The sequence below is a fragment of the Carettochelys insculpta genome, chromosome 23, assembly GCF_033958435.1.
Source record: "Carettochelys insculpta isolate YL-2023 chromosome 23, ASM3395843v1, whole genome shotgun sequence".
In the NCBI taxonomy this organism is placed as follows: Eukaryota; Metazoa; Chordata; order Testudines; family Carettochelyidae; genus Carettochelys; species Carettochelys insculpta.
The window spans coordinates 9,908,846-9,926,145 of NC_134159.1; the positions used below are offsets into that span (position 1 = coordinate 9,908,846).

Here is a 17,300-nt window from a genome sequence, read left to right on the forward strand (position 1 = left end):
TCCTTGTTTTCCTCTCTTTCCCAACATTTATCATGTAGCGTCTTGTTTTCAGGTGAGTAGATTGGCACCTGGTTTCTAATTGCTGCATGGCAAAATGGTGGGTGGGATTACCTGACCTACGTCAGACCATAGGAAATACCAGACAGCGTCTCAATGCTTTTTTGTTTTACAGAACTGGGGAGTGGGTGCAACATTACGTATTTGATCTTAGATGCTACATTTGTGTGAATTGTTGTGTAACGTATCAAAAATCTTTTCCGGTATATTAGTGTTGATGAATGTATAAATCTTCAGTGATTGACGTATATTGTCTCTTTTAAAAAAATACACCTGCAATTTATGTAAAAATGTTGACTTATTGCTTAAAACTTTACAGCTGCGTCTACACGTGCACGCTACTTCGAAGTAGCGGCACTAACTTCGAAATAGCGCCCGTCATGTCTACACGCGTCGGGCGCTATTTCGAAGTTGAAATCGACGTTAGGCGGCGAGACGTCGAAGTCGCTAACCCCATGAGGGGATGGGAATAGCGCCCTACTTCGACGTTCAACATCGAAGTAGGGACGTGTAGACGATCCGCGTCCCGCAACATCGAAATAGCGGGGTCCTCCATGGCGGCCATCAGCTGGGGGGTTGAGAGATACTCTCTCTCCAGCCCTTGCGGGGCTCTGTGGTCACCGTGGGCAGCAGCCCTTAGCCCAGGGCTTCTGGCTGCTGCTGCTGCAGCTGGGGGTCCGTGCTGCGTATACAGGGTCTGCAACTAGTTGTTGGCTCTGTGTATCTTGCACTGTTTAATGAAAGTGTGTCTGGGAGGGGCCCTTTAAGGGAGCGACTTGCTGTTGAGTCCGCCCCGTGACCCTGTCTGCAGCTGTGCCTGGCTCCCTTATTTCGATGTGTGCTACTTTGGCGTGTAGACGTTCCCTCGCTGTGCCTATTTCGATGTTGGGCTGAGCAACGTCGAAGTTGAACATCGACGTTGCCAGCCCTGGAGGACGTGTAGACGTTATTCATCGAAATAGCCTATTTCGATGTCGCAACATCGAAATAAGCTATTTCGAAGTTGGGTGCACGTGTAGACGTAGCCTACATGTATTAATCTGCAGAATCTTGTGGAAGCAGTAGTTAAGCAGTTCAACATTGCAGTAGTTGAGCCGTTCAACATTTCAGTAGTTGGTACGGTTATACACATATCCACTCGCAGCATGTGGAGAACAATATATACAACATTTCCATCAAGTGTGAAAAATTTTCAGCAGTTTTCCAGTACAGTAAACCCTCGAAATGCATGACTTAAACACAAGCATGACTCAAAATCCCACTCCCCCTCCACCAGGTCTGCATGGCCCTGGTTCACACTGCCCCCGCCCCCCAGCCCTGCTCACCACCTGTGCATAGCTCCAGCTGACCCCTACCCGCATGCCTGGCCCTGGCTCTGGCTCACCACTCTCACGCGCGGCTCCAGCTCAATTCCCCCCGCCCCGGTTTAACCCCCACACCAGCTTGCCACCTTCACGTGGCTCTGGCTCAACCCGCCTCTGGTCAACGTCCCCCGCCAGCATATGGCCCCAGCTCAACAAACACCTCCTCCCCCCGCATGTGACCCCAATTCAAACCCCCTGCCCTGGTTCAACCCCCTCCCCTGCATGTGGCTCCAACTCATTCAAACCTCCCATGGCCTGGCTCACCCCCAAGGAGGGCTCCAGCTCATCACCCCCACGTGTGGCTCTGGCTCAACCCCCTCCCCATCCCAGTTCAGCTGCTCCTCCACCTGCAGCTCTGGCTCAACTCCAGCTCCCCCGGCATCCTCTTGCAGCCCTAACCCACCCGAGGCTCAACCCCTTCCCATGGCCCCAGCCCAATGCCAAGCTTAACCCTCCCCCACAACCCCAGGACTTACTGTTCATAAAGGAGCTGCAGGTGCTTCTGCTGCTTCCCTGGCTGCAGAATGTGCGTTCCAGTGGGAAAAAGGCCCCCCACCAATTTACACAAAATTCAGGTTATGCAAGCGTGTGTGAGAAAGTAACCCTTGCATCAATCAGGTATCTCCTGTATAACTAACTTTAAGCAGCCCTTTTAACATACGGGCTTTGTATTCGTTTATCAGTCAGAAGATGTTTATGATTTGGCTTTAGTATCCCAACAGGTGTTGTGATAGCTTGTAATAGAAGGCTTTGTAAACAGGATTTTTTTTTTATGCTGTGAGATATGGATAGTCTTAAAGACACTTCATATGGGAAATGTTAACAGAATGTGCGTTGATGGAAACGATATTAAAGTGTTCAAATCTCTAACTGCTATTTTGTCATCTTTTGATATCTTCCCCTCCCCCAAACTTTCTTTATTGGAAATAAGTCTGTTTCCTTCCTGCATCTGGCAACATAGCTGCTGTTTAGGTCCTTTCGTATTCAGAGAATTGTACTAGCCAGTTTGCTGCTAGTACCTTTCTGTGTGTAATCATTTTAATTTTTACCCCATTCACTCTATCAGAATTGTTAAACACATTCTAGACAGAGTTATGCTTTGCAACTTTTTCTTACAACTTACATGACAATTTAAAAAGGTATAAGCACTGTAGCTCCAAGATGTAGGAGTGGAAGAAGTTTACTACTTACTGCTGTAGCATGTTATCTCTTGTATTTTATGCTGCTTTAGTATGCCTGGGGAAGGGTGACCAATTCAGAACGAGGTAAATCAGGGGCTGGGGGAGCTGGTTATCCAAGTTACACCAAGTTTGAAGCATAACGCTTTTGAGTAACATGTATTTATATCTAGAATGTACAATAGTTTAAATTGATGTAATTCTGAATTACAGGTTGAACCTCTCTCATCTGGCACCCTTGGGACCTGACTGGTGCCGAACAAGAGAATTTTCCAGACCGCGGGAGGTCAATATTGTCTAGCACATTACAAACTCTTCCACTGCTTACTGGGTTCTTAGGCTACATTTACACTAGAGCAATCTGTCGACAGAAGTTTCTGTTGGAAGATCTCTCCTGACAAAAATTTCTGTCAACAGATTGTGGCCAGACTGCCAAGCGGATCAAAAGAACAATCCACTCTTTTTACACAGAGCAGCCAGGCAGCCTGGCCACTGACTTGACAAAATGGCCAACCAGAAGCACAACAGATGAGGCTGCCTGATGTCCTGGAAGCCCTGTCTGACAACAGAGAGCATCCCGGAATGTCCAGACCGATCTTCTGCCGACAGAGGCATTCTGCCTCATGGGGAAGTGACAGAATGCTGTCGACAGAAGTGCCACATTCTGTCAATTTACAGTCAATAGAATGCCTTGAGAATGTGGACATTCTGTGTAATGTAGACATAGCCTTTGAAAACATTTAGGGATAAATTACAGCTAAATAACAGCATGCAACACTGAGAGCCAGAACTGGCAGCTATAAATAATCTTTGAGACCGTGGGAAACTTGGTCGCACTCATAAGTGGTTGTCCAGCTAACTAATATTATGCCACATTACGGATGTTGCTGGACAAGGGAGTGCCGGATTAGAGAGGTTTGAGCTGTACCTTAAGAACCTAGGCCAAGAAACGTAACTGCAGAATTATATTTAACATGCATCTGTATTCTGAGTATAAGCCCTCTTCTGCCCAGTCTGTCTGTCTCTGTTACCCAGAATAGAAATAGCTCATTGGGAATGGTGTGTAGTGGTCAGGATAATCCAGAGTGTATGTGAACTGAAATGTGAACTGTTGTACTTTGGGCAAAGTCATCATTACTCCTCAAGGTTCCTTTTAAGGTGAAGTAGCTCCCCTGCTTCCTTTTCAGGGAACACAGGATTTTTCAGCAGCCATCTATTGTGTGCTGCAGCTGCACATATGTGTACAGTGTTTTCTGTTGGTGTGTGTTCACACACAGCCAATTGCAAGTGGACTTATTGGTTTCAAATTTTCCCTGGTACTTGGAGTAGAGAAATATGTTGTGCACTTATAAATGAACAGAGCGCTGTTGAGAAGAAAGAACTATGAAATTCACATACTGAATTATGGTGCTCTACATCCCATTGTAAACTTACTATTTACTTGGGTATCCCTTTGAGGCAGTAGCACCTTGGCAAAGGTGGTAGTGTTTATTGATCTTCTGCAGATCCTTAGAAGAAAAGATGGAGTTTGATTTTTCTTCCCCCGCCCCTTTCTGGCATATATATCCCTTCTTCCATATCTTCCATCACCATCAGCAGAGGATGTAATTTACTGTTGCTTCTTGGATAATAGCAAAGACCACATCAGCATAAATGATGTGGATTATTTTGAGGCTTTTCTCTTATTCTGAGCTATAAAATATTGCCAGTTACTTACATTAGGGACAAATTGAGGGTACTGTTTTTGATAAATATTCTTGAAGTTCATCTGACACAGACTGATTTGCAAATTACTAAGGACAGCAGTTAAGGTAAATAAACACAGGTCTATTGAAATCAGTGGAACTACATTAATTTACATCAGCTGAGGATCTGGTCCAAAGTCAGTAATGTTGGATTTCTTGTGTATAGGTCAGTGGCTAGTGCAGTGATAGGGAAGCAGCTAGTGCATATACCCTATTGCCAACAGAATGTGAGATGGCGGACAGGAGCACAAACACACACATTTGATATTAACCAAATGCAGCACTGAAAATTACATGGTAGCCATTCACCTTTGGACTTTTTTCACTGTAGGCAGTGTAACTATTCTCCATCTGTTTCTTGCATTCAGTTTCCTTTTGCATCCTCCTTTCTCAATTCTTTTTATGCATATACATATATATTTAGTTCTGCCTTTCATTTATTCTTTAGTCATTGTTTCCATTTCACTTTCCCTGTGTTTCATTCCTGTATCTTTCTTGTTTAGACCAAGTGGAGGATCCAGCTGGCAGTAGCAGCCATGTAGGACCCTTCAGGAACCTGATGGTAAGTGCACGTGTGTACTTATTCTCAGGCTTCCACCAGGTTCAGTACTGTATCGCCCCACCGTAATCTTCGGGTGGTCTTGAAGTCTTAAACTACAAGAACATTAAGGAACAAAAATCATTGGTATCAGTGTCATAAATGTTGCTTTTACTTGAGAATGTGTTGGATAAAACATGCAGATCTTTGGAAGTCTTGCTGGAATACTTTTTTAAACAGACCAGAACCTGTAAAAAGGCAAGATGCGCTAACTGCTGTATGTGGGGATAAAAAGTTGGAAAGTTAAATAAATATTTCCGTTACTCCTTGGAAATTGATCTGACTGATCTAAAATTATATTTATATTTTGCAAGTCAGCTTTCTGGCTGTTCTGAGTTAAGCACATGTAGTGCCAGATGAATCCTCTCTTCACATGTATTTCTTTAAAGGCCGTGAACTTGGAAAGGCTCTAATTGGATCAGCTAGTTTTTTTGGTGTTTAAAATGGGTGGCTGTGAATAGGCAGCTTAGAAACTATCTTCTTTTCATCCTGGTATTGAGAGGAGTTTTCAGTAGCCCACAAGCAACTAGATGACTAATTTTAGCCCTAAGTAAATAAATTCTGTTTATGAAGACTGTTCTTCTTTTGTTTTCTCTGGTTATTGTGATAGTTTGGGGGTGATATTTGTTGGTGGTGCATTGCGTAAATGGATGAAACTTAGTCTTCATTCTCTTTGTCACTTAAAAATGAAAGAACAATGTTCTTGTGGTTGTTTGTTACATCATCTGTCCAGCAACTTAATTATCCCAGTTCATTTCTACATTCATCAGAAGTGAAGAGCTATTTCTGCTCCCATTCCAAAGGTCTTATTGCGGTCACATTAGAAGAGGCACTATAGCTTTAAAAGAGCCTAGTGCCCTGTTCCTCTTTGTTCTAGAAATAGTTCATCTACTGTGGTACCCTCTGCTACAGCATGTAGGGCATGCAAGTTAGTCCTCAGTCATCACGATGCTTGATGAGAAGGTGAGGTTCCAAGAGTTTTTAGGTCCTGAAAATGTTCCTGTGCAAGAGTGAAGTGCTTCTGTCTGTATGTGAAAGAGGAGATTCTGGATTCGTTAGGGTCAGTCTGCTTGATACTTCTGACTTGTCCCCAGATGCATTTTCCCAGCTCTTGTTAGTGATGCCTGGTAACACAATTCCGAGTAGTTATGATAAGGAAACTCTCTTAGAAACAAAATATTATGGCATTTGGGGATAAAATGAGGTACAGAGCTGCTCACTTGAGAAGAAGCATTGCATGAGGCAAAGATGTCAGAAAAAAATATTTTGATCTGATAAAAATCTGTTAAAGCAGGGCTGGAGCACCTTTTTGGGTCAGGAACCACTGACCCACACACAAGTGAGGAGCAAGGGGAAAAATAAAGAACCTCACTAACCTTGCCCCCAAGTGAGGAGGAGGAAAAAAGCCCTCAATATGTGCCACCCAACTGAGAAGCTGGTAAAAGACACTCTACTCAAGCTCCAGCCCCACGAGGACGTGGGAGTTAAGAGGCACTGGGACTCAGAGCTTGAGACTCAGAGTCAGATGAACTTTTCTGAGGGCCCAAGGCTAAATTTTTTTTTGGACCTCTGAGGTAGGGCCAGAAATGAGGGGTTCTGTGTGTAGGAGGGGGCTGCCGGGGTGCAGGTTGGGGTTAGGGATTATGGTGTCTGGGAAGGAGGTAGGGAGCAGGAGTGGGCTGGTGTGGGACTGTGGCATCTGGATAGGAAGGAGGGTGCAGGAGTAGGGTGGGGGATGCAGGGATCTGTGTGGGAGGGGGTACAGGAACAGAGCTGCGGGTGGGGGTGCAGGGTCTAGGCAAGAAGAGAGGGTGCAGGAGTAGGGTCAGGGTCAGGATGTGGTGTCTAGAAGGGAGGGCCATGCGGGAGTTGGGTGGAGTTATGGGGTCGGGGGGTGAGGGAGCCGGGGATTGGGGTGTCTACCTTGCACAGCTCCCAGCAGAACACAGGTGTCTTCATGCCGGTCTGCACCCTGTACTGCCCCCATTACTCCCATTAGATGTGATTTCTAGCCAGTGTGAGCAATGGGGGTAATGTCTGCATGGAGTGCTTCCCTGCAGCACCCACAGCCACTTCCTGCCTTACCAGGCAGAACCTGTGGGCAGGGTTAGGTCCACCACTTGTCCTGATTGGGCCCATGAGTGTGGAGGCTCTCCCCCACCTCACAAAATGGGGAGATAGCACTCCAGCCTCTGCAACTCCCCTTGTGTGGCTGAAGTGCTAGCACCAGCTCGTCCTGCTGGAGAAGCGAGCTTTGTGGGCCACATCAAGGGAAGCAAGAGGCTGGATCTGAGCTGTAGGTTTCCCACCTCTGTGTTAAGGGTAAAAGAATAGAAAATGACCAGAGTGAAAGACACTGAGAAAACTATTTGGAGAAATTGGGAGCAACTAAGTAAAACAGTTTTGTCTTTAAAAAAAAAAAAAAAAATAGAATAACAAAAAGAAAGTTCATACATCATCGTTGTCCAAATCAAAACTAATAATTCTTGTTTTTCCTAATGTGGAGCTGAACTTTCTTTAATCTTTTAACTTTTCCATAGGAAGATTGGCGTCCTTTGAAATTTTCAGTAGGAATGGAAAGGAAAACCGTTTGGCTGAAGATGTGCGAGTACTTGTAAAAGTAAAGGAATAATCTCAGATTTAAGTTCAAAACAGTTCACGCGAGTCAAGTCCAGGGGGTTGTTAGATAGGGGAGTGTGCTGCTAAGAGAGAGACGTAGATTCCAGAATGTTTCACATCTCTGGCTGGAAGAAGGAAAGCTGATGTTTTGTGTCTTTGGCTACATCTACGCTCCGGCTGGGATCCGTGCTCCAAAATCAATGCACCAGTGGTTGAATTTAGTGGTCTAGAGAAGACCCACCAACTTAATTGCAGGTTGCTTTCCTGTGACCCCCGTACTCTACCACTGATAAGAAGAGTAAGATAAGTCAGTAGGAGAGTTTTTCCTGTTGACCCCCTGCAATCAGTATCATTCATGTAGCTGGAGCTGCATGCTGTAGGTCAACTTACTTTGGTATTGTAGACCTAGTCAGAGAGGCCTGGGAAAGGAGATATTACTTTTCTTGTACAGATTGAACCTTTCTGATCTGACCTCACTCGTCCAGAAACATCATCTGTAATCAGGCATGATTTTAGTTAGGTGGACAGCCTCTTATCATGGGTATGGCCAAGTTTCCCATGATCCCATAAAATTTGTTTACAGCCTCCAGTCCTGGCTCTCAATGTTCTGTGCTGTTATTTCGCTGTGGTTTACCCTTAAATGTCTTTTAAAAGCTCTGTAAGCAGTGGAAGTGTTGGTAAATGTGCTAGAAAATATTGACCACCCAAGTTCCAGAAAATTCTCTCATCTGGCACCAGTCAGGTCCCAAGGGTACTGGAAGAGAGAGGCTCAACCTGTTGTAGAGGTGCCATTCTAGCAGCTGAGAAGGTAGAGGTGCAATTTTTCAGAAGAGATTGCTTGTTTAGAACATGTGTACATTTAGCTCTGAATAATGTCATATGTTGTCAGTCTTACATTGGAGTAAGAGTTCATTGTCGCTGTTACACTTAATCCATTTTTGAATATCTGAATAACGCCATGTGTAGACAAGCCGTTAGCTGCAAGGAAAATATGTAGCCTACACAGGCTACGTCTACACGTGAAGCCTACATCGAAGTAGCCTATTTCGATGTGGCGACATCGAAATAGGCTATTTCGATGAATAACGTCTACACGTCCTCCAGGGCTGGCAACGTCGATGTTCAACATCGACGTGGCGCAGCACCACATCGAAATAGGCGCAGCGAGGGAACGTCTACACGCCACAGTAGCACACATCGAAATAAGGGTGCCAGGCACAGCTGCAGACAGGGTCACACGGCGGACTCAACAGCCAGCTGCTCCCTTAAAGGGCCCCTCCCAGACACACTTGCACTAAACACCACAAGATCCACAGAGCCGACAACGAGTTGCAGACCCTGTGCATGCAGCATGAATCCCCCGCTGCAGCAGCAGCAGCCAGAAGCCCTGGGCTAAGGGCTGCTGCACACTGTGACCATAGAGCCCCGCACGGGCTGGAGAGATAGTGTCTCTCAACCCCCCAGCTGATGGCTGCCATGGAGGACCCCACAATTTCGACGTTGCGGGACGCGGATCGTCTACACGGTCCCTACTTCGACGTTGAACGTCGAAGTAGGGCGCTATTCCGATCCCCTCATGAGGTTAGCGACTTCGACGTCTCGCCGCCTAACGTCGAAGTTAACTTCGAAATAGCGCCCGACGCGTGTAGCCACAACGGGCGCTATTTCAAAGTTAGTGCCGCTACTTCGAAGTAGCATGCACGTGTAGACACAGCTACAGTGTGTCAAAAGTGTGAGATTTTTCAAGGCTGGAAAATTTACCCAGAATGAAGATGTAAGTAAATTTCCAACCTACCTACCCCATTGAAAGTCCCATCCTTACCCTTTGACTATCAAAGGATTGGATGCAGTCAGACCATATATGAAAGCAGAGGGAAAAACTCTGGAGAGTAGATGTTCATACTCAATTTGTAAATGAAGTTTTCTGTGCCTCTCTCTCAAATGATTGAAGTCCTGGGATAATTTCATATTTGGGCCTTCTTTTCCCCAAAAGGCCTCCCTTTGTAGGTAGTACATGCACAAATGGAGAGCAGCTTATTGGCTGTAGTTTCAAAGTTATATGTGACTTATATGTTTTTTCTTGCTCTTGCTTCTTGGACACAGAATTATGTTAGCTATTATCTGGGAGAGAATTCTCTGTCTTCTCATCTGCAGTAAGTGTGTCTGGTTCATAAGATTTTACAATAGGTCTTACTTTTTTAAAGTATTTCCTTTTTTTTCTGGTCTGTTCTCTTAACTCTCTGTCAAATGTATCACTTGCTGCCCAAAAGTTTCATGCAGTATTCCTAAGTGAGGCCTAACCAAAGTCTGATAGTGCAGACTACCTGCTTTGGGTTTTTTTTTTTTTCCAAGTCATAGCTCAAAAGAGATGTAGATTTACAAAATTGTTCTACAGTGAACTATAGAACTCATGTGGAATGTCATTTAACATCACTACTGACACTAAGTATTAATGTTTGCAGTGGTGGTGTAGCCACATTGATCTAAGGAAATTAGAAAGGCAAGGTAGATAAGGTAATATATTTTATTGGACTAACGTCTGTTGGTGAGAGAGACACCTGATAATGAAGAGTTGTATGTGAGCTTGAAAGCTTGTCTCATTAATAGAAGTTGGTCCAATAAAATATATTATTACTGTTTCTGGTGTTCAGCTTGGCTCAAATACCATTAGTGCATAATATCACCTTTTTAGAAGTCTCGTTTGTCTTATACACCCATGAAAATGTCAAGTAACTGTTTCTGATAAGTTAGTCAAACTATCTTTTATGTACACTGAATTTTCCTTTATCCTGTTTGTGCAAAGTGAAAGAAAACTAGTTCAGCTTGTTTTTGTTTGACAAACTCATCTTACCTTCTACTGATCACTTATTTTTCCTCTGAGCAGTTACACGCTTATTGCTTTATCAGTTGTAGTAACAGACCAGATATCAAAATTAAACTTTATGAACTGTTAACTTTTGCAAGTCACCATCTCTTCTTCCTTTGTTCTGTGCTTTTCCCTTCAGCAGTCTTTTTTCATACATTTTCATATACCTTTGAATCTTGCTATGTTTTTGTTTTTCATGAACATCTAGTCGTTATTCAAAAATGTGCAAGTTTTTCTAAGGCTGGGTTTTTAATTTTGTCACTCACAATTTTAAATTGTTGAGCAGCAGTAGAAAAGTTATTGTTTGTATTTTTCAGGGAAGAAAAAGGAGAGTAAAAACAAAGGGAAAAGGCCAATAAATAAAAAACAGAGAGAGACTCACTTGGATTTTATTTCCACAGATATGAGGGACTCTAAAGAAGGTAAGATTATTCAGTTGTCTCATATGAATTTCTTTATCTTGTTAAATTTGAAGACATATATGGCGTTATATTCCAAGAAGAGCGCTATAAAACGCATATATTGCATGCCCAGGTATTTTGTAGTGTTAAATGACTTGAAGTTACTAGTTTTATATTCAGAGGAATACATCATGTTCAGTGTGGAAGAGTTAGCTTTAGAATAAAATTTGGACATAAAATTCAAAATGCTCATTATTTTGCATCTGAGGTCCTTATTTTAATTTTAAGTCTTCTGAAACAACAAGATGTTGCACCTCATGGATCTGAGAATCATGATATAATGATTTTATTTGTAGCCACTGGCTGCCTTATCCCTTTCACCAGCCAATAGGCTTGCTCTGCAACAGAATAAAACAGTGTGTATAATGCAAACATAAGATTTTCAGAGATGGTATTTTATTAACACTCAAAACAATTGATGCAATCTATCTTAAAGGTGACCTGCACAGTATGGTGGTTTTGGTTTTTTTTCCCAAGAATTGGCTTCTGCCTTTATCACTCTTTGGGGTGGGGATGAAGAAGATAAGAGGACTCAAGAAAAGAGATGACAGTATTGTGGAAAATGTACTAAATTGACAATTTCCTTTCTCTTCCTTTTTCTCTTTCTTTCTTAGGCCATAAAGAGGAAGAGGAAAAGCCATCTGTTTCTGCTGTGTTGTCACTGGAACAAACAGCTGTGATTCAGGAGATGGTAAATCAAGATGTTCTTCCAAAACTGATGATACCCAATCTTACCACTGAGCCACAAACAATGCCTGGAGACAAACCAGGAGCAATAATTTGTGGATCAGATGATTTGGGGGAGGAAGAGGAGGTGGCGGAGGAGGAGGAAGAAGAAGAGGAGGAAGAGGATGATGATGAAGAGGAGGTAGATGATGTTAATTTACCTGAAGAAAGTCCTGGAAAAGAGCCTACAGCTATGTGTGAAAAAAAGCTAGAATCTGTGGAGGAAGAAAAAAACACATCAGTACAATCTCCAGAGAACTCCCTGAATATTACGCCGGTTGTAAAAATTCCAAAAGAAAAAGGTGAATCCAATGGTGACCTCCAGGAAACATTTATGTATCCCTGTCAGCATTGTGAGAGGAAGTTTACAACAAAGCAAGGACTTGAACGCCACATGCATATTCATATATCTACTGTCAGTCACGCTTTCAAATGTCGATACTGTGGGAAAGCCTTTGGCACTCAGATTAACCGGCGAAGGCATGAGCGGCGTCATGAAGCAGGGCCAAAAAGGAAACCTTTCTTAACATTAACTTCTGCTCAGCAATCAGATGATGTTTCTGATGGCCAGACATTTGCAGATGATGGTCTTAAAGATGAATTAAATGTCTCCAATCTTGTGCAAGACTTCACGGCCTTGGATTCTGAGAAGGTCTCCCAAGAAATGACAAATTCTACCCTTGCTGAGGAGAACAAGGAACCCAAAGAATTGCATCCTTGCAAATACTGTAAGAAGGTTTTTGGAACTCATACGAACATGCGAAGGCATCAACGTAGGGTTCATGAGCGTCATCTTATTCCCAAAGGCGTCAGGAGAAAAGGATTTGTTCTTGAAGAACCTCAGCATCAAACTGAGCAGGCCCAACCAGCCCAGAGTGTGTATATAGCAAGCACAGAATTGGAAGAGGATGGTGAAACTGATGACATATATATTATGGATATTTCTAGCAATATCTCAGAAAATTTAAATTATTATATTGATGGTAAAATTCAGTCCAACAGTAGCACTAGCAATTGTGATGTGATTGAGATGGAATCCAATTCTGCAGGCCTGTATGGACTAAATTGTTTACTTACTCCAGTTACAGTGGAAATTTCTCAAAATTTAAAGACTGCACAAACACACATGTCTAATCTTCCTAAGGAGCCTTCTAGCAGTGGAAACAATGAATCCAAAAAGAGGAGAACTGCCAGCCCTCCTCTTTTACCTAAAATAAAAACTGAAATAGATCCGGAACCTATAACTCCTTCATGTTCATTAAATCTTCCTCTTAGTATTTCAACAGCTGAGAACTTACCTTTCCATAAAGAAAAAAGTGTTTATTTATCATCCAAGTTAAAACAACTTCTCCAGACGCAAGACAGTACTAAGAGAACTCCATCAGCAACAGCAATTGAAATTCCCAAATTAGGTCCTTCTGCTACATCGTCACCCATTTTGCCTTCAGTATCTAGTAGATTTAAAAGGAGAACCAGCTCTCCTCCCAGTTCTCCACAGCACAGTCCAGCACTTCGAGATTTCATCAAACAAGGTGACAGAAAAACTATGTGGAATGATACCATTCTAGGTTCAAAGATGCCAAAATTAGAAAGCCACAGCAACTCACCAGCATGGAGCTTATGTGGAAGGGAGGAAAGAGAAACTATGAGTCCTCTGTGCTTTGAAGACTATAAAATATCTAAGGAATGGACAGCAACTCCAACTTTTGGTAATGTATGCAACCAGCAGCCATTGGATTTATCTAGTGGTGTAAAACAAAGGTCTGATGTCAAAAGCAAGACTCAGGTTCCTTGGGAATCAGTGTTAGATCTAAGTGTGCATAAGAAGCCATATAGCGATACTGAGGTTAAAGAATACAAAGAAAATAACACATTTCAGCCAACATGTAGTGGACTTAAAAAGAAAAAACCAACCACGTGCATGTTACAAAAGGTTCTGCTGAATGAATATAATGGAACAGATGTAGCTGCAGAAAGCACACCAGATTTGAGTAGAAGCCCAAGTCCACGTACATCAGATGTACCGCAGCCAGAACCTGGTGTTGATCCTGGTCTGTCTGCACCTTCTCTTGAGTCCCCTGCTCTTAGTTCCTCTGCTTCCCCTTTACCTCAAGCATCTATTTCCTCATGTCATCTGCCCCCTCTTCTAACTCCAACAAAACCTTCCTCTCCACCAGCCTGTCCTCCTTTGTTAACACTTGCTACACCTCCCCCTCCACTTCTTCCTACTATTCCTTTACCCACAGATGCCTCCACCAGTGTCACTCCCACTCCTTCATGCCCATCACCACTCTGTAACACTGCAACACAGTCCCCACTTCCAGTCCTTTCACCTACAGTATCTCCATCTCCATCTCCTGTACCTTCAGTTGAACTTTTTACTACTGCTTCACCTGGTCCTCCAGACCTGTCGTCCTCTTCATCATCATCCTCATCTTCCTCTTCTTTTTCCTCCTCTTCCTCCTCCTCCTCTTCCTCTTCCTCCTCCTCCTCATCCTCATCATCATCATCATCATCCCCTTCTCCCCCTCCTCTCTCAGTAGTTTCTTCTGTTGTTTCCCCTGCTGATAATATGGAAAGTGCTCTCCCCATAATAGCTTTTAAACAAGAGGAAATGGAAAGTGAGCACTTGAATCCACAAGAAGATCCAGAGACTTCAAGTGAAGCAGATGTAGTTCAGGAAACGTTCAACAAAAGCTTTGTGTGCAATGTCTGTGAATCCCCTTTTCTTTCTATTAAAGACCTAACTAAGCATTTATCTGTTCATGCTGAAGAATGGCCCTTCAAATGTGAATTCTGTGTACAGCTATTTAGAGAGAGAACTGATCTGTCCGAACATCGCTTTTTGCTTCATGGAGTAGGAAATATCTTTGTATGCTCAGTCTGTAAAAAGGAATTTGCCTTTTTATGCAATTTGCAACAACATCAGCGAGATCTCCATCCAGACAAAGAATGCACACATCATGAGTTTGAAAGTGGGACTCTAAGACCCCAGAATTTTACAGATCCCAGTAAGGCAAATATAGAACATATGCAAAGCCTACCAGAAGATTGCTTAGAAGCCTCAAAAGAAGAGGAAGATGACGATCTAAATGACTCCTCAGAAGAGCTTTATACTACTATAAAAATAATGGCTTCTGGAGTAAAGTCAAAAGATCCAGATGTTCGTTTGGGCCTCAATCAACACTATCCAAGCTTTAAACCACCTCCATTTCAGTATCATCACCGAAATCCTGTGGGCATCGGAGTTACTGCTACAAATTTCACCACCCATAATATTCCACAGACATTTACTACTGCCATACGTTGTACAAAATGTGGGAAAAGTGTTGATAACATGCCTGAATTACATAAACACATTTTGGCATGTGCCTCGGCCAGTGACAAAAAGAGATACACGCCCAAAAAAAACCCAGTACCGCTGAAACAGACTGTGCAGCCTAAAAATGGTGTGGTCATTATAGCTGGGACTGGAAAAAATGCCTTTCGACGAATGGGACAGCCTAAAAGACTCAATTTCAATGTTGAGATTAGCAAAATGTCTTCTAATAAACTAAAACTAAATGTGTTGAAGAAGAAAAATCAGCTTGTCCAGAAAGCCATCTTGCAAAAAAAGAAATCTGCACAGCAGAAGGCAGACTTGAAAAATAGCGTGTCTGAGTCAGACTCTCACATCTGCCCCTATTGTAATAGAGAATTCACTTACATTGGAAGTTTGAACAAACATGCATCTTACAGCTGTCCCAAAAAGCCCATCTCCCCTTCTAAGAGAAATTCATCCAAAAAAAGTGGGAGCTTGTCATCACCTGCAAGTGGCGATAAAGGCAACAATCAGCGCAGACGAACAGCTGATGCAGAGATCAAAATGCAAAGCACACAGGCTCACTTGGGCAAGACGAGAGCACGAACCTCAGGACCTGTGCACATTCAGCTGCCTACTGCATCCTTCAAATCAAAGCAAAATGTAAAATTTGTACCTCCTATTAGATCCAAAAAGCCAAATCCTTCTTCAGTGTTAAGGAACTCCAGCCCTGTAAGAGTGGCCAAAATGACTCGCGTTGAGGGGAAAAAAACTAAAGTGGTAACCAAGAGTAATTCTGGCATCTCAAGCAAAGCATCCCGGAAGCTGCATGTCCGAATACAAAGGAATAAAGCCGTTTTGCCAAGTAAGTCTGCTGTGGCAAACAAGAAAAAGGCAGATAGGTTCAGTGTAAAATCTAGAGAGAGGGTTGGAGGACCTATCACTCGGAGCTTACAGCAGGCAGCTAATGCAGACACAATAGAAAACAAGAGAGAAGAGAGCAGTACAAAACAAGAACTAAAAGACTTCAGGTAAGCTTTTAGTTTCAACTTTGACTAAACCAGCAGCACGTTGCATACGGGCTTTCCAGTTCCCTTTTTAGTATTTTTCTTGACTCTAAGAGAAGGAAGGTTGAATTTTGCAAAACATGCAGCAGGGTCTGTTGCTCAGTCGTTGCTACATGGCACACAAACTTTATTCTCTTTGCATTTAGTCATCACGTCATGAAATATCATCCATAAAGAGATGGAGTCAGCTGAATTGGAAAATCTGGCAAACACATTCTCAGTGCCTTCGAGTAAATTTACTTTATCAAAACATGTATGTCATTTGATAACGTGACCTTGCGCAATATAAAATGAGCAGTCAAACTGTAATAATAGATTTAATATATAATGGTTCTCTGCATTGAGAATGTTGACTAAATTCCTCACCTGTTTACCTAAATATTTTGGTTCTGCTCTTGTTTAAGTGTTGCCTTCATAAAATATAGAATAATACAAGCAATATAATGAAAAATACTGACATAGTAACAATATAAATGTTGGTCAAAATATGTTAACTCTTTACCTTAATATAGAATTGAGGGCAAAGTGATCTCCTTCACTTTTAACTACTAGAGAATCTTGTTGGGACCAAAATTTCTCAGCAGGTTGAGTCTTAGCAGAAGTATTGTCTCCCTTATCCTTCGCAGAACCCAGGGAAGAACCTCTGAGAATATGTTTGGGGAGAATGACTGAATCAGGTTTCCCTATTTCACCCAGCATTTTTTGACAGCAAACTAATTGGAAAATCCTGGGTGAAAATTCTTATGACATCGTTGTCCACACCAAAGGAGTTGTGATATGGGCTGTGTTAGGAACATATGGTCAGCATGTCATCTAATGGACTCCAGTCCTATGGGGTACGTAGGTGCTAGGCATATTGCACAAGGGTCTAGCCCTCTGCATAGGTGCTTCTGAGATATAGCAGTTCCCAGTTGTGTCTTTGGACATCCATAGTTTTGTAGATCTCCAGTCCTTTAATGCTGTGTTCAAACCCTCCCGTGATGGCGGTGTACTTCATAATCTGAACACTACTAAGTTTCCCTTCTCAACCCTTCTTCGGTTCTTTAACAGTGCCACCCTCCTTGATTGATTACAGTAAACATCAGATGTGAGGGACTGATAAAACTGCCTGATCTTGGGGTTTTTTGCCCAAATTAACCGTTCAAAAATTCATATGGGAGAGAGAGCTGTCTCTTTTTCCCCACTTTAGGTTGCAATACAGTGCTTGTCATTAAACAATACAGTCTGCAATGCAGGGCTTTCATTTTTAATGATTCTTTGGATGAAATACTTTGAAAGGTATAGGTTTCAGAACAGGCACTAGCATTCCAGTGGGCTA

The 17,300-nt window shown here is 42.8% G+C and overlaps 1 protein-coding gene across 6 annotated transcripts in view; it reads left to right on the top strand.

Annotated features, from left to right (window-relative positions):
- PRDM2 (PR/SET domain 2) overlaps positions 1-17,300 on the top strand; it is a 122,670-nt gene that overhangs the window by 78,224 nt on the left and 27,146 nt on the right. For 3 of the 6 annotated variants that reach the window (XM_074975544.1, XM_074975547.1, XM_074975548.1), the window contains 2 exons: positions 10,745-10,849; positions 11,503-15,946. In XM_074975544.1, coding sequence (XP_074831645.1) covers positions 10,745-10,849; positions 11,503-15,946 — 4,549 coding nt within the window. Of the gene's footprint in view, positions 1-4,847; positions 4,907-10,744; positions 10,850-11,502; positions 15,947-17,300 lie in introns of all 6 variants that reach the window. The other 3 variants (XM_074975545.1, XM_074975546.1, XM_074975549.1) reach the window with 2 other exon arrangements.